The sequence below is a fragment of the Ovis canadensis genome, chromosome 2 (assembly GCF_042477335.2).
Source record: "Ovis canadensis isolate MfBH-ARS-UI-01 breed Bighorn chromosome 2, ARS-UI_OviCan_v2, whole genome shotgun sequence".
In the NCBI taxonomy this organism is placed as follows: domain Eukaryota; kingdom Metazoa; phylum Chordata; class Mammalia; order Artiodactyla; family Bovidae; genus Ovis; species Ovis canadensis.
The window spans coordinates 199057-225565 of NC_091246.1; the positions used below are offsets into that span (position 1 = coordinate 199057).

Here is a 26509-nt window from a genome sequence, read left to right on the forward strand (position 1 = left end):
CGCATGGGGCACTGTGTGTGCGACTTGTGAAGAAGTGGACAGGCTGCCCTCACACAGGCCAAGATGGGCCGCGTGTCACGCACAATCAGTGACGGGCAGTTTCCTTACTGTTGTGTAACTTGGCTTTCAAAGAATTAGGCTACTGTATAGCATGCCCCTCTCTCTCCTCTTGTAATTGTAGACACTATCAGTCTTCATCACACGTAAGCAGTTTTTAAAAAAATGTGCCAATGCTTCTAATATTTATTATAAATATGGCTGTAATACTGTATGCCAAAAAAATTTTACAGTTCTTCATTCACCAGTACATAGGCTAAGCCACCACAAAGCAATCACACTGCTGCTTATTTTTATCAATGCATGAATCATTCTATCTGTAAATGTGAATTTCTTTTTCCTATTAATTTCTAATTTTTTTTGTTAGCATTACATATAACGTTTACAGAGTTTGTATCACATAAGACAATATTGACATGGGTGCTGGCAGACAATTCATCTTGTAAACAGATGATGTAAACTTTTGGTATAAATAAATACAGTACAGTACCATCAATATATTTTCATTTCCTTATACTTTTCTTAATATTTTTTCTAGTTTACTTTATACGGGAATACAGTAGGTAACATATATAACTCACAAAATATGTGTTAATCGACTGTTTCTGTTATCAGTAAGGCTTCCAGGCAGCTGTGGGCTATTAGTAAAGTTTGGGGGGAGTCAAAAGTTAGATATATATTTTTGACTTTGGCATGGGCGGTTGGTGCCTCAGACCCTTGCATTATTTCATGGTACGTCTTCCTGAAATTGCAGTTACTTTTCCACATGTGATCTCTCTGCTCCTGGAGGGAAAGTTCTTTAAAGGCAGGAGATAAGTTAGCTTCATCACTGCGCTCTTAAAAGCCACAGCACAATGCCGCTTGCCTAACAGGTAATTATTGTATGAAACATTGCCTACTTTACTATATTGCTATTTACTGGAAGCCTCTGTCCATGAAAACCAGAATTCCAAAAGTGACTGTCATAAAAATGAGTAATAGAAAGATGAGTGAAGGCCGAAAACCTGATGCTTCATGAATTTATTCTGTTTTACAACCCTGAGCTATTTAGAAACCCTAGAAAATAAGGTTTCTATTTTGTGAAACCCTGAGCTTCCAAGAATGTATAGTAAAATCAATTTTCAGAAATATAAATCTATGTGTATATGAGAAAAACAGGTTTATTGTTTCCATTTCAAATCAGCAGAATAACAGTGTTTGGAAGAGATGCGAAAAAAAAAAAAAGAAGAAGAGGAGAGAGAAAAACTTTAAAGGTAAAACTCTGTCACTGGAAAAAGCATTTTCTGAACGAGAATAAACATTTTCACAAATTACAGGGACGACAATCAGCCTCATGTGTTTAGAAGAGGCCAAGCATTTGTTTTTTTTCTCTTTAATATGCATCAGTTCTTCTATTGGACTCTAAAAGTGTAACTTTTGATTTCTGAATAATATTTCATACCTACTTAATTACAACTGTATTTGAATTGCAACAAAAACACTTACTTTGAGAGCCAGAACTCAGCTGTGCTTGTGCAGGCGATTGCTGTGGTCTTGATGATGGTTTCGGAGGCAATTTAGCCTGGGAAGAGCAGGAAAAATGCACGTGATTTTAAATCTGTTTTTTCTTAAGAGCATATGATGCTTCCCCGCCCCCGCCTGTGCGTGTACATGCAAGCGCGAGGCCCTGCACTCGTTAGCAGAGCACACACGCTGCTCTGGGCCACCCCAGAGCAGTTCAACCCCTGGTTGAACTGACAACAGGCAGGTGACCGCAGGGGCCACGCTTCTGCAGCTGGAAGCGTCCCTCCTCCCGGCCCCGCCACTGCACAGGAGGAGCCCGCGATGGACCGAGCGGAGCTATGAACCCAGCGCAGAAGGCTCTCCACACATCAAGGCACTAGGCCGGCAGCGGTTATTAGTACTGTTAATTAATATTATAGAGGTCTGATCTCGCAGAAAGGCAATGAAAGGAAACTGCATCTCTTCCTGAAATTTGTATAGATGATCGCCAAGGTTTCAGGACATTTTTCACAAGAACTATACGCAAATGAAATTACAAGGGAGGTTTAGTAGGGTGTTTAGAACTGGATATGCAGGATGTGTGTGTTAGTTGCTCAGTCCCATCCGACTCTTTGCGACCCAAGGGACTGTGGCCCACCAGGCTCCTCCGTCCAAGGAAATGTCCAGGCGAGAATACTTGAGGGGCAGCCGTGCCCTCCTCCAGGGGGTCTTCCCTGGCTCAGGATGGAACCCAGGCCCACCGCACTGGAGGGGCAGCCGTGCCCTCCTCCAGGGGGTCTTCCCTGGCTCAGGATGGAACCCAGGCCCACCGCACTGCAGGCGGATTATGGACTGAGCCCCCGAGGAGCTCACTACCAAAGGCAGAATCGTCTATATGAAGAAATCCTCTGCAGCTACTAAGGAAAATAGAGAAACCCAGCATCACCGAAGCCTTCTTCTGCTCCCGGGCGGCTCTTCTGGCGTTGAGTCGCTGTCCTTCACTTTCATACTTCTCAGTAAAGGAATCGAGAATTTCATAAAGGTCTTCTGCTTGAGCAGGCCGTGTGATATCGCCAAACAAAATGTCATAGGCTCGAATGTCTTGACAATAAAATCTACCAAGAAACATATGAGAACATTTATTTTGAAGACATAGATCTTTTCTAGAGGTAGATGAAGGACACACACCCACGCGTGTCAGTGTGTCTTGCTCACCCACGGAGCTTTACACAAACCACTCTTCAAACACTAACCACCCGCGTTAAGGCCCAACATTCATCCCTCTAAGCTCACCTCTAGAGGCAACTGCCGTAAGTGGCCTGATATTTATGTCCTTTTCCCAACAATATAGAAGCACTTCACAGACACATGCATTCATACATAAAAGCATATATAGAACATTTATATATAAACATCTATAGAACATTTATATATAAGCATCTATAGAACATTTATATATAAGCATCTATAGAACATTTATATATAAACATCTATAGAACATTTATATATAAGCATCTATAGAACATTTATATATAAACATCTATAGAACATTTATATATAAACATATGTAGACACAAGAATTAGACACTTGTGCACAGGTACCTACAAGCACATACATTTTTTACAGGCTTTTGCTTTATAAGTTTCTTATAAAAATGGTGCCAACCTATAGTTCCCTAAAATGTTTATTTGTAACAAAATTATGTAAGGATCTGCCTTACATGTTTGGAAGCCTTGCAGTTGATTAAAAAGTGTATTTCTTTTAGTTTATCCAGGGATTAGGTGAACTTTAGTGGGAAAATCTTCCAAAGGCCTAGAATCACACATTTCTAAAAGCATTCTTAACTTAAATTTCTCAAATTAATAAAACCAGAAGTAAAAACCATTTCTCTTGACTTTACAAGGTAGAGAGTTCTGCAAGCCTTACTTTCCCCATCCCTCCCGTTTTCTGGTTGTTGAGGTCTGCACTGAACATCACTGAGTGAGTGTGGGGCTCCAGGTGGAAGAGCGCCACACACGTGGCCCCTGACTCCTCTCTGTCAGGTGTGAGCAGCAGGCATTTGTCCGCCACCAGTAGGTGTCTACCACCAGCAGGCGTCTGTCCGCCACCATCAGGGGTCTGCCCGCCACCAGCAGGCGTCTGCCCGCCACCAGCAGGCCCAGGCCCGTCCGGGTCACTGTTGTGGGACTCCTGCCAGTTTCTGCAAGCAGTCCTCTCAGTCCTAGCTTCTGACCTTTTTCTGGGCAATTAGACACATTTTAGTGGAAATTTGGAAGCACAGTTTTGGGAACTATTAGCTAGATGCCAGGTTAAAGAGGAAGTTCCTTGTTCCCTGTGAGGATCCTCCAAATCTTTTATTTATTTTAGGTCAAAATTGGTCTGTGAGTTATGGAAGACAGACAAAGGCTGAGTGTAACAATAGGGAACCTCTTATAATGGTGGACACTGCGCTTTTATTATGTTGGTGCAGAAGTGACTGTGGCTTCAGACCACAAATTTTAAGTCATTATAACTAGGTTCAAAAACATCTTTATTAATCAAAATAGGAACCATTACAATCAACACGTTTTCACCAACAAGAAATAAGTTTGCTTACTCCTGTCATGTAGAAATTCACGCTTCAGGATTCAGTGAACTCTTGGAAAGCATTTTCTGCCTCCTGCTGGTTGTGGAAGAATTTTGCCTGCAGAAAGTTGCTGAGATGCTTGAAGAGTGGTAGTCAGCGGGTGAGAGATCAGGTGAATATGGCGGATGAAGCAAAACTGTGCAGCCAGACTTGCTCACCTTTTGCAGTGTCGGCTGTGTGGCAGGTGGCAGGCATTACCACACAGAAGAATTCGGCTTGCTCTGCTGACCATCGCCCGCTGCGGGCACTGCAGGTTTTGAAGCGTCTCTTCAATTTGCTGAGCAGACTTCTCAGAGGTAATGGTTCCTCAGGATTAAGAAAGCTGTAGTGCATAAGAGCAGCAACAGGCCACCAAGCAGTGATCGTGATCTTTTTTGGTGCAAGGTTGGCTTTGGGAAGTGCTTTGGAGCTTCTTCTCAGTCCAACTGAGCTGGTCGTCACCAGTCGTCGAATAAAATCCTCCTTTCGTCACATGCCACAATCCAATCAAGAAATGGTTCATTACTGTTGCTTAGAATAAGAGAAGACTACACTTCAAAACAATTTTCTTGATTTTTGGTCAGCTCATGAAGCACCCTGGAGAAGGCAGTGGCAACCCACTCCAGTACTCTTGCCTGGAAAATCCCATGGACGGAGGAGCCTGGTAGGCTGGAGTCCATGGGGTCACGAAGAGTCGGACACGACTGAGCGACTTCACTTTTCATGCATTGGAGAAGGAAATGGCAACCCACTCCAGTGTTCTTCCTTGGAGAATCCCAGGGACGGTGGAGCCTGGTGAGCTGCTGTCTGTGGGGCTGCACAGAGTCAGACACGACTGAAGCGACTTAGCAGCAGCAGCAGCAGCAGCAGCATGAAGCCCCCACTTATTGAGCTTTTTCTCCTTTCCCATTTGCTTCAGATGCAGAATGACTGTAGAACGGTCAACACTGAATTCTTTGCCAATTTTTCATGTGGTTGTAAGAGGATCCGACTCAGCGATGGCTCCCAGTTGACTGTTGTCAACTTCTGATGGCCCACGACCATGCTCCTCATCTTCAAAGCTCTCGTCTCCTCGCAAAACTCCTTGAACCACCGCTGCACTGTCCGTTCGTTAGCAGTTCCTGGGCCAAGTGCACTGTTGATGCTGCAAGTGGTCTCCGCTACTTCACGACCCACTTTGAACTTGAATAAAAAATTCACTTGAATTTGCTTTTTATCTAAACATCATTTCCCTAATCTAAAATAAATATAAAATAAACAGCAAGTAATAAGTCATTAGCAAAAAACATAAAGCGAGAAATGAGCATTAAAATGAAGTTTAACAGAACCACATTGATTTAAGAATGGATTCCAATATCAAATGACACATTTCAACAATGTAAAACCGCTATTACTTCCGCACCAACCTAATATGTTATGAGGATGGCTTCTTTCTTCAATCTCATGAACCAGCCTCTGCCAGCTTCTCACTTTTCTTCTGTAGCCCCCACACCTCTCTCCGCCTTCGTAGAGCTGAGGAGAATTAGGGCCTTGCTCTGGATGAGGCTTTGGCCGAAGGCAAGGTTGTCCTTGCTTTGGATCTTCAATCCAAACCACTGAAACCGTCTCCGAACCAGTGATGAGGCTGTTCGCTGTCTTATCGCTCATCCTTTCACTGGTGTGGCACCTGTCGCTTCCTTCGGGAACTTCTCCTTTGCAGTCACAGCTTGGCTGACTATTCGGCACCAGAGGCCTAGCTCTCAGCCTGTCTCAGCTTTGACGTGCCTTCCTCATCAAGCTCAGGCGTTTTCAGCTCTTGGTTTAAACTAAGAGATGTGCAGCTCTTCACTTGAACACTTAGAGGTCCTTGTTAATTTCAATGTATTGTATCGAAGGGAACAGGGAGGCCTGAGGAGAGGGATGGAGCCTCGGGGAGGGGCGGTCAGAACATAGACACGCTTACTGAACAGGTTCTCCCCTGACAGGGCGCAGGGCCTGATGTCCCAAACAATCACAGCTGTAACATCCAAGGCCACAGATCACAGATCACCGGAGCCAATGCAATAATGAAAAAGTTTGAAATCCTGTAGGAATTACCAAAATGTGACACAGAGACGCAGGTGAGCAGGTGCTGCTGGAAGCTCGGTGCCAGCAGACACGCCGTACGAAGGTGCTCTGTACCCTCTTAAGAACCACATGAATCTACAAAGGCTCACTTTCTTCAAATCAATTAAAATTATTTGCCTTAGACTTACTTTCGGTTAGTTTCCTTCCTCTCAATCAAACAGCTGCCTTCTAAAGATATGCCGGCGAAGAGGCCTCTCGACTTGCAGTAAGTAAAGACGGCAGCCGAGCTTCTTAGGGAGACATTTCCTTCTAAATTCCTGCAAAACATTATCCCGGAGCTGTGAGCATCTTCACCTAAAGGTGACTGTCTGAGCGGCACCAACTTCCAACCCCAAAGAAGGATCTCGCTCTATACCTACCTTATTTTTATATTTCACTGCCTGCTGGCCTAAGGTAGGTGTGTTGAAGGTGGTTCAGAGGACATAGTAGGCAAGATGGTTATAGGACAAGGTGACACACGGGAAAAACACAAGTTAAGCTGAGATTCTCTAACTTTGTCTTCTTTTACCAAAACAGGGAAGTGCGTCTCAAGAGTAAAAGACTGGTTCTTTTTACTGTGAGTATCTCCATAGAACTCAGAAACATTTTTAGATGATTTTACTAACTTCTACAAACAGTCTGAGTTCAAAATATTTAATTATTCAATTAACTCAAGAATAGTTATTCATTAATAGGGAAGGGGAAACCACAGTATTGTAAACATCACTCATGTAAAACACTTCCACTTCAATTTTTCACAATGTAGTTTGGAAAAATGCTTTTCTTTTTTTTGTCCTGATCAATGCTGCTCTTTCTCAGTTAATTAAAACTGACTTGACCAGGCTCCTTCACAGCATATATATAAATTTTACGTTAATTCTGCATTGCTGAAAATTTAGTTTCTTTTCACATGTGTTGGTTTCAACTTTTCTCATTTTATTACACTGGCTGTGTTTTGCAAGTTTCTTATTTGTGAGCAACCTCAAACCCTCTCTGCACGTGTGTGTGCTCAGGCGTGTCCGACTCTTTGGACCCCGTGGGCTGAAGCCTGTCGGTCTCCTCTGTCCACAGGATTCTCAGGCAAGAATCCTGGAGGGGGGGCCACCTCCTCCTTCAGGGGACCTTCTGCATCCAGGGACCTTGTCTCTCTGTCTCCTTCCTCTGTCCACGGGATTCCCAGGCAAGAATCCTGGAGTGGGGGCCACCTCCTCCTTCAGGGGACCTTCCACATCCAGGGACCTTGTCGCTCTGTCTCCTGCATTGGCAGGGGGATTCTTTACCACTGCTCCACCTGGGAAGATCCTCTGGGACACGTGCAGATCACAAATTTGTGTCACTCTAATTCAATTTTCTCTTAATGCAAAACAATATGGTTTTTAAAGTCTTTACAGTCCATAGCTGCTCAGAAAGGGTTTCGAGCACTCACCTTCCCAAGGGCCCGACGGCCACTGTGAGGTTCCCGCCAAGTGTTAGGTTACCACCTTTTGCAAAAGCTTCTACGGCTCTGTCATAGTTCAAAATTATCACCAAGTCTGATACCTGAAAAGCAGAGCCATGTATTTTAAAATAATCCCGCCCGTGTATCATTTAAAATGTGTTTATCACAACTCAAACGTGCGATATGTCATGCAGCGAGAATCTCGATGTGGGCAAAGGAAGAGCCCGAAAGCAGAGCTGCGCTTTACTTTCAGCTGAGGACTTAGGCAGCCCCCGTCCCCCAGGTGAGGAGAGGGGCCGGGCGCCCGCCAGGGGTGCTGCTCCAGCTTCGCCACAGCCTCGTGGGTGAGTGAGGCCGGGTGGGCTGTCCTAGTGACCGGCTCACACTCAGGTAGGTGTGAAAGGTCGAAGGACTTTCTCAAACTGAACACTCGGCGAAGGCTGAGCCGGAGAATGGGAGTGAGGAGCAGGCCAGAAGGTCGGGGGCCTGGAGTCTGGATCCCACCCATGCCCCCCGACCCCAACCCACACAGACCTGCGAGGTGTCAGGAGGAAGACTTGTGGCCCTAGCTGTGCCTGTCACCACAGTTAGTCCTCCCAGCACAATAAAAGCGAAGCTGGAGGGAGAACACGCCCGGGGTGGGGTGTATTCTCCAGACTCCGGGGCAGGACCACCAGGAGGGCTGACAGGGTCCCAGGGCCGTTGCGGGTACCTTTGGCCTTTTCATACTTACAGTCCACAACAGGACCCACCCCCTGAGCTACGTGCCCAGAAGACAGCAGGCAGGAGGGCGTAGCTGGACATCTGGGTGATAACCCCACTCGTGCCCCTGCACACTGTGTGTATTAGTTGCTTGGTCGGGTCCGACTCTTTGCGACCCCCTGGACTGTAGCCTGCCAGGTTCCTTCGTCCGTGGGATTCTCCAGGCAAGAATGCTGGAGTGGGTTGCCATTTCCCTCTCGAGCACATTGCGTGACCGTGGGCAAACCGAGCAGTTCAGAGCCTCAGTCTCCTTCTCTGTAAGATGGGCATAATAGTAGTTCCCACATTTACAGGCACACGTGCTCACACAGGCATGTGCACTGTTGGTGTCCAGCCACTAAACCGTGTGCGACTCTTGGCGACCACACAGACTGCCGCACGCTAGCCCCCCTGTCCTTCACTGCCTCCCTGCGTTTGCTCAAGCTTATGTCCACTGAATCGGTGATGCTGTTTAACCATCTCATCCTCTGCCACCCCCTCCCTTTTGCCTTCAGTCTTTCCAGCATCAGAGTCATTTCCAGAGTCGGCTCTTACACACGTATGTGCGTGCATGAACAGACACAGCTGTTTGAAAGATGAATTGAAATAATCTGTACAGCCTGGCATATTCACATCTCAACAAAATATGCAAAGGCCAAGCAGATTAATGCTTAAAAGATGAGTTCATTTATACTGCTCTTTACATTTTTCAAGTAGATGTCTTCATCGACAGAAGAACCCAATTATTATCAAATGTGATTGTACTGGAAGGGCCTAGTAGAATTCCTGATACAGTTTAATTTGAATCACTTCATGAAAAAGTACACTCAGGTTCTGAAGGACAGACTTAATATGCCACCTAACTGACCCATGCAAAACATACCGCTGACTCATATCAACTGTTATTTTTACTTTTACTATACTCTTGTATAAAGAACGATTCTGAGGAGCATGGCGTTTAATGATATAGAATTTTTTAGCATTTCTCATGCAAAGTTAAGCAATTTCGCCAATGATTGATCACCAAATTGTACAGATTTTTTAAGAAAATATACATGGAATTCCTTTGCATATTGCTTAGTGCGTAGACACTGTCACTAAACCTCCAGTCATGACCCTGTAGGTGCTCCAGTTAGTACGGCCCTTTCTGCTTGGTGCGTCTTAGTAAAGTAAGGCACAGCTATGAGTCAGTGAAGAAAATAAATTAACCCTTTAAGTTCATGTCCAGTCTCAATTCAGATCTCCTGGAATAAGAGTAAGATAATGCTGCGTTCTTCAGTGACACGACCAATTAGACAGGGAGCCAGGCCCAAAGCTCCACAGTTTGAAGAGCAGCCACAGTGCCAATGGCTCTCTACTTCTTTCCACAGCTCAGAGCGGAAAGCAGGGTGGATTTCCTGAAAGAAGGCAGGGGCAGGTGGGCACGTAAGCCACATAAGACCGACAGGTGAGAATGTGACAAGCACTTCTTAACAAGTTGGAATTAAGATACAGTTAACTTGTAAATAAAACCAAAGTTTTATAATTAAATCCAATTCTTAAACAAGAATTTAAAAAGTCACACAGGAAAAGCTAGGGAAAAGTGTTCTCAGGGGCCACTGGCCACGGCTCCCCGACCCCCTGCCCCACACACCCTGCCCTCTGCCCTCAGACGTTTACCCACCGAGGACCCGAGTCCCCGACGCTGCAGTCCTGTGGTGAAGCCCGGCATCCAGGCAACCCGCGGAGAAAGCCCAGGGCTCCGCCCGTGGTTCTGGTGAGACCTGCCCCCACCTCCTCCACCCTCCGCAGAAGCTCAGACGGTCTTTTTTCCCATCTCTCCAGCCGTTCTGCTCAGAAGTCTGCCCCACTCCCCTGGAAAGCCTCCTCTTGTGGGTGACAAGCTTCACACTCTCACTCAGGGGCATCATCAGCCTCAACATCCAAGCCAAACTTGAGAGGCTCCCAGCGCCTCTCACTCCACACCAACAGATCCTCTCGTGCACAGCAACCTTAGGGGACTTAGACACTGAACTCTGATCTCTAAAGGTAGCTTCTCAGCTTCAGCCTAGATCTAGCCTTTCTCATTATTAAAGCAAAAGAGTTCATCCAAATTCTCCTGGAAAAGACTGAGCCGTTTTTCTCACGTTACAGTCTTGGGCGAAGCCGATCAGACTCGATGGCCCAGTGTGGATTCTGGCTTTTGGTAAACGACAAACAATGGGGTAATCTGTGGTGTCGGGGTTTTCAGAGCTTTGGCCTCTGCTATAATTGTCCTGGAAAGAAAATATTAGTAGCATTTAAACTAGCTCTTCGCATTATCTTTCCTGACTCCACTGACTTTTAAAACTTTTTTTGTTGTTGTTGTGTTTGGTGGGTTTGCATAAGTCATACAACCTTGGGATTCTCAGCAGCTGTCTCAAGTGGACCAGTACCAGACTGTGTATTTAACTAAAGTCCAAGCTGATAAAGGCCAACAAATCCTGTCAAAACATGGCACCCTATGAAGGACTTCACGGCCTTATCCTGGTCCAGATTCCAAAGCAGAGACCGACCTAGACTTCCTGGTGGTCAGGTCCACATTCCCACATGCATGGAAGGGGCCACCACCCGCGGGAGGCAGCACGGAGGGCGGACACCCCCTGGTTGCCCTGGGCTCAGGCCCACATTCCCACATGCATGGAAGGAGTCACCACCCGTGGGAGGCAGCACGGAAGGCGGACACTCCCTGGGGCCCTGGGCTCAGGAGAGGGCTCTGGCCACAGGCAGGAGCAGCACCAGCTCCTCCAGCCCCCCACCCAGCACTCAGCTGCCCTCACACTGACAGGTGGTGAGAGCAGCCGTCCCCAGACACTGGCTGGGTCGCTTCTGTCCTAGGACTTGCCTCCTCTCCCTGTCATCAGACCATGGTGAGTTTACCAGGGATGACAGCCTTGCCCAGACGCTTCCCCTTCTCTGTCTGCTTCCCTGGGCCCCTTACAGGCCCCCCGAGAACACTTGCTCAGTAAATCACCTGTGCCCTGAGTCCCATCCCAGGCTCTGCCTCCAGGGGAACCAATCGGAGACAACCACACACCACCTCTGCATGCGGCTGAGTGTCTCTCAGCACTGAAATACCCTCAAAGAGGCAGGCACCCTGCCTACCTCACGCGTGCCCTCAAATCCACAGTGTGTTACAGGGACGGCAGTCAGGCCAGACCAGAGGGGGCACCGGGAGCAGCCCTGGAACCAAGCACACAGGGCTCGACGTCTCTGAGCCTCCCTCTCCTTGCCTGTGAAAGGCGGCCAAGACGAGATGTCTCGTGAGGGAGCCAGCACCCAGGGTTGCAAACAACTCATAACTGTGTTTGGGAACCAGAGGCGTCCCTCTGAATAACCAGCCTGTCACTCTCTGGTTGTCTCCACCAGAGGGGTCACGTAACTCAGTTACCTCCACAATGACATCCTTCATTACTATGGTATGGAAATGATTCTGTAAGAAGATATGTGAGCGTTTTATGAGACTATTAACTATTATTGCTAACTATTCCACTCTAAAACAGAATGGCAGATAATTAAAGTAGTCAACAAATACTTGACAGTCTGAACCTCTGACACCAGTGCTGTAAAGAAACAGACTTATTCTGTGTGTCTACTTGTGGGTGATACTTGGTCAATCTAAGGACATAGGTACGAAGGACTCACAATTCAGATAAGGGCCAGACAAGAAACTCTCCAGGCTGGAGCTTGGGTCAAGCCCTCTATCTCATTAACAGCAAGTGTCTGGTGAAAGAAGAACACTAGGCAGAGGACCAGGAAGCCCAGGGGGCTGCAGACCCTGGGGCGTGGGCCTTCAGCACCCACTGGCCACAGCTCTGCTGTGTTTCACTGGGACCAGAGCTGGGCTAACAAGAGCGCCCAGCAGCAGGAGGTCTGTGGGCTCGTGGCCAACAACCCACCAGCTTCCTCACTCATCCTGGTCCAGGGGTGCGCCCAGAAGGGAAACACACTCCTGTCCAGGTCTGAGATGCTTCCTGGGGGACCAGCTTGGCCTCTTCCTAGCACTGAAAAGCAGCTGATGACCCTAACCTTACAGCTGTGCTTGGGGAAGCAGTCAGGTCATATTCAAGAGGCACAAACTCCTAGGACAGTCTGATCTCTACTTGAAGTGGATATTTTTCAAAGTTAATATGTATTTTCCACGTACAGTATTTAAATAGAATTATAGAGTTAATTTCTATACAGACACGAGGCTAAGTTGTGTTCAAAGTTTCCACAGTTCAGTCACTCAGTCATGTCCATCTCTTTGCGACCCCATGGACTGCAGCACAAAAGGCTTCCCTGTCCATCACCAACTCCTGGAGCTTGCTCAAACTCATGTCCATCGAGTCGGTGATACCATCCAACCAACTCATCCTCTGTTGTCCCCTTCTCTTCCTGCCCTCAGTCTTTCCCAGCATCGATGTCTTTTCAAATGAGTCAGTTCTTCCCATCAGGTGGCCAGAGTATTAGAGCTTCAGCTTCAGCATCAGTCCTTCCAATGGATATTCAGGACTGATTTCCTTTAGGATTGACTGGTTTGATCTCCTTGCAGTCTAAGGGACTCTCAACACCACAGTTCAAAAGCATCAATTCTTCAGTGCTCAGCTTTCTTTATAGTCCAGCTCTGACATCCATACATGACTACTGGAAAAACCATAGCTTTGACTAGATGAACCTTTGTCAGCAAAGTAATGTCTCTGCTTTTTGGTCATAACTTTTCTTCCAAGGAGTAACTGTCTTTTAATTTCATGGCTGCAGTCACCATCTGCAGTGATTTTGGAGCTCAAGAAAATAAAGTCTCTCACTGTTTCCATTGTTTTCCCATCTATTTGCCATGAAGTGATGGGACCAGATGCCATGATCTTCGTTTTCTGAATGTTGAGTTTTAAGCCAACTTTTTCACTCTCCACTTTCACTTTCACCAAGAGGTTCTTTAGTTCTTCTTCACTTTCTGCCATAACGATGGTACCATCTGCATATCTGAGGTTACTGGTATTTCTCTCAGCAATCTTGATTCCAGTTTGTGCTTCATCCAGCCTGGCATTTCGCATGATGTACTCTGCATATAAGTTAAATAAGCAGGATGACAATATACAGTTTTGATGTACTCCTTTCCCAATTTGGAGCCAGTTTGTTGTTCTATGTCCAGCTCTAACTGTTGCTTCTTGACCTGCATACAGATTTCTCAGTAAGCAGGTCAGGTGGTCTGGTATTCCCATCTCTTTAAGAATTTTTCACAGTTTGTTGTGATGCACATAGTCAAAGGCTTTGGCATCATCAATATAGCAGAAGTGGATGTTTTTTAGGAACTCTCTTGCTTTTTCAATGATCCTATGGATGTTGGCAATTTGATCTCTGGTTCCTCTATACAGTCAATGGAATTCTCCAGGCCAGAATACTGGAGTGGGTAGCCATCCCCTTCTCCAGGGGATCTTCCCAACCTAGCGGTTGAAGCCAGGTCTCCTGCATTACAGGCAGATTCTTTACCATCTGAGCCACCAGGGAAGCCCCAAATTTCCCAAAGATGGAAAATATAAGTAAATGTTATTCGAGATTGAGCCCCAAAATCTGGGGTCAGAGTGACAACAGGGACACGTGGTGCAGTGCCAGGAGGTGTGAGCAGCGGTGCACAACAGATGCTGAAAACACGCTTTGCGTGCGAGCGCCACGGTGCTGAAGGCTATGACTTCACTGTAAGTAAGGGCCTCCCTGGTAGCTCACACGGTGAAGCGTCTGCCTGCAATGCTGGAGACCTGGCTTCACTGAACACACAGCAAAAAGGCAGCTGCCAGAGCAAATCTGAAATACGCTCCTCTTTTTATGATACAGATTCATGCAGCAGCAAGTAAAGGTCAAATAAAAATGAAAAAAAAAACCAAACAGTAGTGGAAATAATTCCTCCTGTGTGGGTTCTAAGTCGCTTTAGTCATGTTCGACACTTTGGGACTCCATGGACTACAGCCTGCCAGGCTCCCCTGTCCACGGGATTCTCCAGGCAAGAATGCTGGAGTAGACTGCCATTTCCTTCTTCAGGTGATCTTCCTGACCCAGGGATGGCAGGAGATCTTCCTGACCCTGGGACTGAACCCACGTCTCTTATGTCTAACCAGTACTGGCAGGCAGGTTCTTTACCACCAGCACCACCTGGGAAGCCCAAAGTCATTTTAAACTATGGCAAAAGAGCAAATTCATAAAAGCAGAGCTTAGGAAGAAACTGGCTGTAATTTGAGAAGAATTCGGGAACATTAGATTTGATTTATCAATCACTAGCAGTAAAACACGGAGAAGGCAATGGCACCCCACTCCAGTACTCTTGTCTGGAAAATCCCACGGATGGAGGAGCCTGGAAGGCTGCAGTCCATGGGGTCGCTGAGGGTCAGACACGACTGAGCGACTTCACTTTCACTTTTCACTTTCATGTGTTGGAGAAGGAGATGGCAACCCACTCCAGTGTTCTTGCCTGGAGGATCCCAGGGACGGGGGAGCCTGGTGGGCTGCCGTCTATGGGGTCGCACAGAGTCAGACACGATGGAAGCGGCTCAGCAGCAGCAGCAGCAGTGAAACAACAGATGAAAGATGAATAGCATGCAGATGCTCGCTGTTGGAGGCCCCTGAAAGGGCGTGTGCACTGGTGCAATTTCTAGTCCATTTGATAGAAACCATAATTAGAGCAAAGTTACAAAATGAAATAATACCAAGACAATTTGTACTTTAAAAATCTGAAGTAATTTGAACATTAGTAGTAACACAAACTGGATTTTGCCACAAATGATGGTACATAACGTTAAGCTGTTTGCCCCCACGACTGCTGTCAGAAGCCAGAAGCTGCCAATTAGATTTTGTCAGATCTGAGAATAACTGCTCTTCAGATGTGCTAGAGATGGGAACACGTGAGATGGCAAATGGATGGAACTCTGCAGCCAAGGAAAGAGAGAGAGACAGATGATAAACGTTAGGAAAGAGAGAGACACAGACGATAAACGTCACACAGTTTAGGCCGAGACTCAAGAAAGTAAAGGGGAACAATTTCCACAGGCGGTGAGACAAGAACAGGAGGGAATCTCGAATCTCTCACCTTTCACGTATCAGCTGCTTCCAGAGAATAAGTCAACTGCACACACACGTGGCTCACTCACCTCTATTCCTAGTTCAAATCCGCCACCAAGCCCAGCTATCCCGATGGCTGAAGGCGCAGACCATTCTAATAGAAACAAACAAGCAATTACTCTAACAATAAAACTCCTCGGCATATAAATATAGAGAGGAAAGATGCTAAAATGTGAATGAATGGTGTTTATTTTTAAAATAATGAGACTTTAGCATTTTTGCCTATGTTTTTAAATGTTCTTTAATAAACATATAATTTTTTAAGTTAAAAATGTTTAAAAGGTGTTAGATATGTATTATGGGAGAAGGCAATGGCACCCCACTCCAGTACTCTTGGCTAGAAAATCCCATGGACAGAGGAGCCTGGTAGGTTGCAGTCCATGGGGTCAAGAAGAGTCGGACACGACTGAGCGACTTCACTTTCACTTTTCACTTTCATGCATTGGAGAAGGAAATGGCAACCCACTCGAGTGTTCTTGCCTGGAGAATCCCAGGGACGGGGGAGCCTGGTGGGCTGCCGTCTGTGGGGTCGCACAGAGACGGACACGAATGTTTAAAAGGTGTTAGATATGTATTATGAGCTTCATAGACTTACAAGTCTATGTTTTCCAATCTTTCCCTATAAATATGCATAATACCAAACTACTGAATTCTCACTGATTAACTATGCATAGCATTTGATAATTTCATCACTATTTATCATGTTTTGCAAAATAATTGAGCTGGAATTCTAGTCTTTAGTTGGAACTTTATCATAGATATGAGAGCAAAAGGATTCAAAATAATCACTTCTAACGGTAACATAATACTAAACTGTTTCTATTATAAGTCTCTGAGGGCAAAATCCTGTTTTGACATCCTTGGTCCCTAGTAGAAGCACAAGAAACAGATAATCAATTCAAGCTGATTAAAATTCTAACAAGATACATATCCTGACATTTGGAAGCTAAGTAAAATAACTCCATTTGCCATGACACGGTACATTTCAGGACACTTTGTGCATACTTCCTGATGTAGACACCATTATGTTGAACAAGTCTAGAGAAAAGTAACTGGGGGGTGGGGTGGTCTTGATGAGTGCTTCAGGAAGATGTGCGCTGGCGTCCGGAGCCCAGCTTCCCTTACTGGCATGTACCCTGGATGACAGGCTGGTGCCTGAATGCATCCAGAACTCATCTGTCTGTGCTTAGGGGGGGTTTGACTCTGTAAATTAATGTCTCGTAACCCCAAAGTTGTTTTCCACTTCCTCTGTTACGGACTGTCCCTGTGTAAAGACCACCCACCTGGCCAGGATGTGGGGATTCGCTTGCCCCACCAGCTGGTTTTTGAAATACTCTCTGCAGAGTGACCACCAGATAATTGGGAAGATGAGAGAGGGAAACTTGGGTGCTTAAACCAGTGGGTGGGTCCCCCTGAGGTTCTGAGAGGAGCCCCAGGGTGGATAGCTCCTCCTCTTTCCTGACAGGCACCTGTCCACCACAGCGCTGACCTGCAGGGCAAGATGGGGGGCTTCTTGCAAACCTGGAGCCTAACAGTGCACTCAATTTGAATGTGCCTACTTGTCTGGTTGTACTGCTGAAAACCTGCCTATGAAAATTTGGGTGACGCGTCTTCTCTTGAGAAAAAGAGAATTTTGTCATTTTTGTTTCATAGCCAAGTCTGGAGCTATGAAATCTGAAGTACAAACTCAGAGGCCAACTCTCATTTACTGTGGGGACACTTCACAGGGGACAGTAAATCCCACTGACACACGTTCCAGAGCTGTGCACCCCACAAATGCCCAGATTTATCTACTGCAAGTGGATGGCCCATGTTCTCTCAGCAGAAAATTAAATTATTGACACTGAAAAGAGCTATTAGCAGAAGTGAAGTGAAAGTCGCTCAGTTGTGTCCGACTCTTTGCGACCCCATGGACTATATGGCCCATGGAATTCTCCAGGGCAGCATACTAGAGTGGGTAACCTTTCCCTTCTCCAGGGGATCTTCCCAACCCAGGGATCAAACCCAGGCCTCCTGCATTGCAGGCGGATTCTTTACCAGCTGAGCCACAAGGGAAGCCCGACATATTAACACAGTAACAGAAAAAAATGTGTTCAATTATATAACCGAACAGCTAATGTTAAATTCATATAAAAAGGCTTTTAGATGTTATGACACGCCTGGTGGCGGTTTAGTAGCTAAATCGTGTCTGACTCTTGCGGCCCCATGGACTAGAGCCTGCCAAGTTTCTCTGTCTGTAGGATTCTCCAGGCAAGAATACTCGAGTTGCCATTTGCTTCTCCAGGGCGTCTTCCCAACCCAGGAATCGAACCCTGGTCCCCTGCATCGCAGGCAGATTCTTTACCAACTGAGTCGCGAAGGAAGGCCCTTACACATACCTACACACATTTCAAATGTGATAAACGTTGGTTCTTGAGAGTCAAGGCAAATGCATTTTGACGTCATGTCTGAAAAATCAGGTATTAGATTTCATACAAGAAAGTAAAGCCAAATTATACTGATCTTGATATGATTCTGCCCTGGGGATGGATATTCTTTAAAATGTTTCCGTTTTTAAGGTCTCCTACAGGAAAAATGGGGGGAAAGCTTACAAATGGTCTTCCACCTTATCAGTTTCCATAAAACAGAAGAAAACAGCACCCTGAAGCTGAGGAATGAGAATGCGTATTTGACAAGAGAAAGATAATGTCAGCGTTTAGTATCTGCTCCACGGCAGGACGAGAAAACACGGAAAGGCGGGAGCGCACCTTCCGGGGCTCGGGAAAGCTCCCAGCGGCCGCTGCCCGAGAGCACCCGGGGGGCCGCCCACCCGAGGCGGGGCCGCGGGCCGGAAAGCCCGCCTCCCGCCCTGGGACGCGGCTCACGGCGGAAGCGGAACGCAGGCAGGGGCTCTCGCTCCCCCGCGTTTAGAGCCACTGACTTACTTCCGTCCGGAAGGTGCGCCAGCACGATCCCGCTGCCTCCTCTCGCCGTGACCAGAAAGCCAGCCTTTATCACCGACAGGATCGCGAGGCCCTTGGCTTTGGCGATGACATGCGCTGCAAAAGAGGAGGGCAGTGTGCACCCCGACGGGCCAGCCCTGGGCACGGAGCTGTGCCTGTGGGACCCGGGTCTCCCCGGTCCTAGTGGCACAGGTAACTGGGGAGAATCCACCCCAGGAGAGCCTGAAGCCTTGGGTGGCCCTAACCCGACAGGAGAGGTGCTCAGAAAGTCTGCAACGGCCACAAGAGATGAGAGCCTGGGATGAGACTATGCTGATGTCTAGTAGGACAACTAATTTGGATATTTCAATTAATTTAGAACATAATGTCTAATTTTCTAATTTAGTCAAAGAAATTAAGATCTACAGAGTATTAAGGTATACAGTGACTGATACACAGTGTGTGGCAGTGTGAGCTTACAGCCACATCACTGGGCTCACCTGCTAATAATATGAAAACCTGGATTCAAAACCAGAAAAATTTAATGATTCTGCCACTTAAAAAAGGTTTTTAACTTTATAAAATGATTTGGTAAGTATTTGAATAACACATAACTACCAAAGCACTGAAAATATAATTCCATTGACAAAATATTGGTTTATTCACATTTCAGGGAAGTTCATTCCGTAAAAGGAAGGTTATTAACATAGGTCCCACTAAACACAGTGTCTCACTATTCCGTGGATTTATTTACACAATAGTACATCTTTCAAATAACAAAGGAAGCCTTAAGACTGAAATTATTCTTGGAACCAATTCTACTTTTAAGGTAGTTTAATTTATCATCATTTTAGTCATATATAATTTTGAAGAAGTCAAACCAAATAGTGTACTCAAATACACAAAAAAGACTTTGTATGTATCCTTAGGAGACACTAAATTTTGAATATAATTATGCATACTGTTTCAAAATTTAATAACAGACCCTCAGATATGATTCAACCAAAGGCACAAGGAGGGGGACACGCAGATTGTCTCTGCAGCTGCTGGTACTGAAGCAAGGGTTAGAAGGAATGCTCTTCAGAGGGCGGCCTGCTAAGGGTGCCTGAGTTCCAGTTCCAACGGGTGTAACAAGGTAATGATAATAGGTAGTTTCATTACACGTCGGGAGCCTGGTTTATGCGGCACATGCCGGCAGAACATCCTCAGCACCTCACAGGCCACTCTCGGCGCTTCCACAGCGAGCACTGCCTCTGTTCAGAAACATTAACTAGAACAAAGGTAGATTTCTTCAATGAACACATTTCAAATGTCAGGTGTGTTTTTAATATCTTATCCACCCAAGTTCAGAGACAGTAAACTACTCATAACCACTAAATAACTGTCCACTTAGCTCATCTGTGACTAAGATGCATCGATGGCAAATCGACTCTAAATTCAGCCTTGCATCTCAGAGCCCTGACACCGGAAAGCCGAGGACGCACGGCCACGGAGGTCTAAAGGTCTGGGCATTCTGTTTTAAGACGCTTTGAGACTTCATCTCCTGCTTCATAACAGAGCTCCCGGGTTTCAGTGTAAACAGAGCGCCCTGCCCTCCGCGTCCCACGGATAGGCAAGGCTTGGCCCCCTGGCAGCTGGGCCGGCCTGCCCCCCACCCCCACCCCTCCACTCGCAGTCTGTACACCCCGGAAGCAAGCTCTTCTTCTTAAGGCTCCTACGTAAACAGATTTTCATTTTCTGAGTGACAGCCAGTGAAAGGGAGTTGGGTGGCCTTTAACTGGAGGAAGAAAAGGCAAGACAGAATTCTGCTGGACAAAATCCTTGAGAAATAATCCATACCCAGATATTTTTATGGTAGGAAACGCACTTTATCTGTAAGTCGGGCAGGCCTGACATGCAGCTGATAAATATCCCAGATATTTTTATGGTAGGAAACGAGCTTTATCTGTAAGCCGGGCAGGCCTGACATGCAGCTGATAAATACCAAGAGATGTTTTCTGCCTCCTGCTTCAGAACAGAGCTCAGAAAACTCAGGTTTCCTGGTGGAATTTCCTTCGAGTCCTGTGCGGTGCTTCTCAAACTTTCACAGGCACGTGCCTCACTGGAGCCCTTGTGATTACGCAGACTGTGATTCCTTAGGTCTAAGAGCCTGAGGTCCTACGGTTCTAACAGGCTCCCAGGTGATGCCCAAATGTTGTCCAGTCTGCACTTTGAGTATCAATGCTCTAAAAAGCCCTGTTTTCTTAAGATGAGAGGAGTGGCTAGGCCAAAATAAGAGCAATTATTATTATTATTATAAAAACAACAAATTTGTAATTTTTAAAAACATTTAAAGACCTGTTAAATAACTTCAGAAAATCTAGCTTAAGAAATTAAACTCCTTTCTTTAAAGAAGGATGCAAGTCCTACACTGAGGGAAATTTGCCTGCCCAAGCTCGTTTGCATACAAGTCTCTTAGCATCAGATAAGTATTTTCTGAAACACCTTTTAGAAACAATGGGTAGTAGTAATAAACAGACAGTGGTTCCCAAGGCTTGCCTCTGGACCAGGTCTGGTGTGGCCCGCCTGACTACAGGAGAATCACGGAGTCTGATTCAGCAGGTCTGGGGGAGCTTAGGAACTGAGGTTTCGGACACCGGGAATACAAATTTCTGGTTGTACTGGAAATCACTGATTAGTCTTCTTAAACCACTGTAAGGTATAACTATCTTATCTAGAAAGAAAGAAACACAAATTTAAAATTTGTTCATGAGTTAGCTAGTGAGTTTGCAAAGTCCTCAGAAACTGAGGACAAGACCTGTGAGTTGAGGGAAGCGGCGCTGGCAAACGACACGGGATACTCACAAAAGGAGAAAGGAGCAGGAAGGCAGGTGGGAGAGGAGGCCGCCCAGAGCCCGGCGGGGAAGACGGGCCCAGAGCAGAGGGGTGGCCTGAGGACCTGGGTGCAGGCAAGGGTGGAGAAGATAATTTGGGAGGCAGAGCAAATGTAGAAGTGGAAAGTACTTATATTATTCACCTACCAGGGATGATCTTATCAGGTCCATTTCTGGAAGTTATTTCTGTGAATTCTCTTAGAATTTTAGCAGCCTTTTTTGCTTCAGATTTCAAATTGGAAGGTATAGGGTTGTTCACTAAAAGATTAAAAAAGTGATTTTAATGAAAAAAAAAAACTACAAAATAGAAGTTAGAAGTTTGTTATAATTTCATTTTTGTCATACACAATTAAGCATTAACAAACTGTATCCTACAAGACAAAGGAAACAAATTGAAAATCCTTACTTGGTGATCATTTCATCTCTATTTTCCTAATAAATTAAATTCACTCTGAGATTGAGAAACCTTAAACTCTCAAAAATCTTAAATTTAAAATCACAGTGATCTAAAGGATCTTAAAAGGACTTAGCAACTTAACAGCAACAGTCTGGAAGGAACTCAGGCTGAGGTGGGTTCTCTCCCCTGCTGCAGCTTCCAGAAGAAAAGCGGGAAGTCGTGGCCTTCATCTCAGTTTTCCCTCCCCTCAGGAGCCCTAGATCCATGTGCTGGCATCCAGCATAAAAACATGCTCTAAACATTTCCCCCAGTTTCTGTTCACACAAATGCAATTCCCACACCAGCTTCTTCCCTTGAAGCTCTCAGTGCACTTTTGACTTGTTCTTTTATGATGAATGATATTAATATCCTTCCATTTCCGCCAAATCTTTTTTTAAAAATATTTCTTGTCTATTTAGGGAGGGTATTTCTCTGTTTCTTATTGATTTATATATTAAAGGAATTAATCTTTTTTCTAGAATACAAGTTACATTGATTTCCTCTTTGTCATTTGTCTTTTCAATTTTCTTATGATAGTTTTTCAACTTTTTAAAAAATGAAATCAAGTTCATATCCTCTTTTAAGTCTAACAAGTACTTTTTTTACTAAATAAAGTTGTCCCCAAATCCATTTGGAAAAATAAGCAAGAAAGACTAGAAGAAAATGTGTGAAACAGGAAAAATAAGGGTGAAAACCTCCATCTAACATATTATAAAGCCTCGATAAGTTACCTCCTGGTGATACAAATATGGACAGAAAAATCAATTTTACAAAACAGAAAATTCAAAAATTGGCCCAAATGTATAAGTGAATTTAATATGTGATGAATACTGCATCTCAAGTAAATGTGGAAAGTTGTCTTGCACAATAAATAGTCGTCCTTTGGGGGAAAAAGTCATCCGCAGTGTCACACTACATGAACTCCAAATCCATCAATGATTCAAAATGCCAAAAGTCAGACCATACAAGAACCAGAAATTATGGGAGAATTACTTTTCAAATTCATAGTGTAAAAGGCCCATGAGTTTTGAGACGAAGTTTAAAAGAAACAAATAGAAATTATGGCATAAGGCATAAGTGCGTTGTAAAAATAACAGGAAAAGTATAGGTATGCAAATACTGAAGAAAAACAGGCACTCCGACTCCTGATATTCACCAGTGCTGCTGTCTGCATTTAGCGTGTGCTTCAGTTGGTTCTGTTGTTAAACAAGTAGATTATTTCATTTTTAGCTTTTATTGATACCACTGTTGGATAGTAATTATCTTGAGAGAATCTTAAGAGTTGGAATTAATGACTTAAAAAAATTTTTTAGGCTTTTTTCCATTATCGTCATCTTCTAAAAACACTCTCCAACCTTAGACCCACCAAGTGTCCCCATGAGACGTGTACTGTCCCCAGGGGAGCGGCAGAGGCGAGGCGGGCGCGTCAGAACAGGGCGGCGAGCTCGTGTCCGAGCTCATCCACCGCCAGCCAGCGCCTCACTCGTTTCACCTTGTTTGCATATTTTGTTGGTGCTCTTTGCCTATTTTTCTGGTCCTATACTCATTTCTCTATAATTTTAGTCATGTCGCAAGTTTCCATCTCAGCTTCTTGTTTTTTACACTTTTATGTATAGTTTCTTAGTATTTGTTTTCATTTATGTGGCAATATCTCTCTGGGCTTTCTACCATTATCATCTTTCTATTATTGTGACTAGAAGTCTCATTTTAAGAAAAAAGTTATACAAGTATCATTTCAGATATTCTTTCAGAGCTTTATTTACATTAAATACTTGACGTACTTCAAACTTGTGTTTGTATAGGATGTGAAGTTAGAACCTAGTATTTTAAACATATATGACACAACTTACTGAATAAACCACAGCAATTAATAATGCTACATTCACAACAAAAGCAAGAAAGGAGTATTCATATAAACATATATACTCAAATATTTAAAAATATATGACAGAGATGACACAGTAGATTAATAAATTGTTCTGGGACAACTCTGGGTCATTCAAAGGAAAACAAAATAAAATTAGATTACAACATCACATCATACAAAAAATTCAATGTAACTGAAGGCCTAAATATTAAAAGCATAACTTTGTACTTTTAGAGTAAAAAGAATAGGGAATATCTTTATGATCTGAGGATGGAGGAATGGTATAAACAAGGCACAAAATAAAGGGAAACTACAGCTATACTCAACTACATTAAAGTGTAAAAAGTTGTATATCAACATACATTTAAAAATAAGAATAGAAGCCACAGACTGGAATATATTTGTCATAAGCATAAATGACAGAGATTTAGAACTCATAACATATATATAGATATTTTACTTAAAATACATAAATTTCAATGTATTTACATTTATTATGACTGATATAATTTATGGGTGACTTATTATAATTACAAATCATTGAATTTTTCAATTTGTATCTCTACCATATCCTTAGAATTTTCCCCTTTGTTATTTAAAATTTAAAGTTCTTCGCGTAGACTTTTTAAAGTCCATCTTTGGTTCCACACATTTTGCTTCTTCAATTTTTCCTTTTTAAAAAACAAGTCACCGGCGTCTAGTTGATCTCCAGTACTGTCAGGTCCTTCTGGGCAGAAGAATCGCTCACACACACAGTCCGCTCTCTCACCGCTCTTTCCCCATATAGGCCATCACGGCACCTTAGCCCGAGCTCCCTGAGCCACACAGCGGGCTCTTATCACCTAGCTTTGCACAGCCACGGGCGGACGCCAGCCCCAATCTCCCAGTGTACCCCTCCCTACCCCGCAAGTTCCGTACGCGCGAGATTGTTTCCTATGCCTGGAACTCTATTTCTGTTTTATAGATAAATTCATCTGTACCTTTTTCTTAGATTCCACATATAAGTGGTATCATATGCTATTCGTGTTTGTCTGACTTACTTCACTCAGCGTGACAATCTCCAGGTCCAACTATGTTGCAGCAAATGACATTATTTCATTCCTTTTTATGGCTGAGTAATATTCCACTGTATATATGTACTACATCAAGAATATATAAAGATCTTTTAACATCAAAAAATATGAAATTACTACAGAAAAGTAGGCAAAATATTCAACTACTAATCCACAGAAGAGACCACCACGGCCAGTAAATACAAGGAAAGTGGATCGAACTCCTAAGAGACCAGGGACGTGAAAGCCAGGCCATAATGCATTATCCTCTCTCCTCCTCTAGGTGGGCAGTAGTGAACGAAGCCTGCCAGCGTGCGTGTGCAGGCCGGGCAGGGGCACGGAGGGAAGCCTGTGGCCCACTGGTGGGTCCTGAGGAAGGGCAGCTGCTGTGGGAGCTCTCTAAGGACAGCAGAGATGACCCGCCAATTCCACACCTGGATGCGCTCACAGAGACGCTGGCGGCTGGGCGGGACGGTGGCCCCAAATTCAGGTCCACCAGGTCTCAATTGGAAAGGGGTCTCGATTGGAAAAAGGGCCTTTGCAGATGTAACTAAGTCACTCCAGACTCCCCAGGCGGTCCCTAAGCGCAGGATGACTATCCTTAAGGAGACAGAAAGTGTGAGACCTGGAGAGAAGGGGAGGCTGCACCGTGCGCCTAGAGCCCGCAGGCTGGGGAGGAGGCGGGCCTTCTGGAGACGTGGGGCCCTCCAGGTGCAGCCGCTGACTCCCCACCGGAGGACTCCCCCGTGGGAGATGACCTGCCTGTTGCTGGGAGCCAACCAGTTCCTGGTAGCTCGTCATGCAGCCCAGGAAACCAGCACTGCATGTGTGAGAAGGTTCCCTGCGGCAATGCTTTCAATAGCAAAATAAGAGTAGCACACAAAACCAAGCATTTTCAAAGCAGGAGACCAATTTCACTCAAGAGGAGGATGGCTATACCTAGTCTGGTACAGTATTACAACTGTACTCTATACTGAACTTCAAATAAACCAGGTTTGCATGTATCAACATGGCAAAATATGAAGATTGAGAGGAAAAGCAGGCTACATAAAGATATATAGGGTAGCACACACTTATGTAAATGTTTACATAAATATTTATATATAAAAGTAAAGTATAATGATACTTGCTGTGGGGTGTGGGGAAGGCTCATATAGGAAGCTTGCTGGAGACTTGTACCGTGGATAGTTAAGTCATGGAGGTGAACTGCTGCTCTCAATAGTCCTTTCTTTGTATGTTGTATGTATGAATATTACATAACAGAGATTGCTCAGCCTAAGTTGAATATTGTACAATTGAATATTTAATGTAGTAAATGCATGACTCCAGCTGTTTAAAAATGTGTATTATGAATAATTACTCCATACATTATCTTCTGTTTAAAATGTGACCTCTCACAATGAACATGTCTTGTATGAAGAGGTGTAGAAAAGTGAAAATATATCCTTACATTTTACACAAACAAGAGTACAGACAGCCTCCCCTCCCCAGGCATGTTTTCACACACACAATTCACAGGACAGGGATTTGGTGAGTAGCTGCACACCGAATGTTCAATTGTTAGTATATGCATCTGTGTATCATCGCCAATCCTTATTCTAACTTTAGGAACTGATGTACAGCCGCTCTTCCTTCCCCAGCCGTGTATTTAAAATCACACTGTCCCAGTTTGCTGATGGGCCAAGATACTGAGGGGCTGAAATTCTCAGTGCTCTGCCGTCACTTAGTGGTCGGTACAAAGCGCAAAGACGCACGCAGACAAATTCTCAGAAGCACATAATTTTCAAGTAGAGAAGGAATCTTAAAACACCCACTTAAAAGTCTGTCAATGTTCTAGTGACTTT

General features: G+C 44.8%; 1 protein-coding gene across 2 annotated transcripts in view; it reads right to left on the reverse strand.

Moving 5' to 3' along the window:
- SH3YL1 (SH3 and SYLF domain containing 1) overlaps positions 1–26509 on the reverse strand; it is a 63783-nt gene that overhangs the window by 21997 nt on the left and 15277 nt on the right. For both annotated transcript variants that reach the window (XM_069573796.1, XM_069573795.1), the window contains exons 2-8: positions 21458–21568; positions 18441–18554; positions 15546–15610; positions 7657–7769; positions 6380–6508; positions 2486–2654; positions 1543–1618 (exon numbers count right to left, since the gene is read on the reverse strand). In XM_069573796.1, the coding sequence (XP_069429897.1) occupies positions 1543–1618; positions 2486–2654; positions 6380–6508; positions 7657–7769; positions 15546–15610; positions 18441–18554; positions 21458–21568 (777 nt within the window). The remainder of the gene's footprint in view (positions 1–1542; positions 1619–2485; positions 2655–6379; positions 6509–7656; positions 7770–15545; positions 15611–18440; positions 18555–21457; positions 21569–26509) is intronic.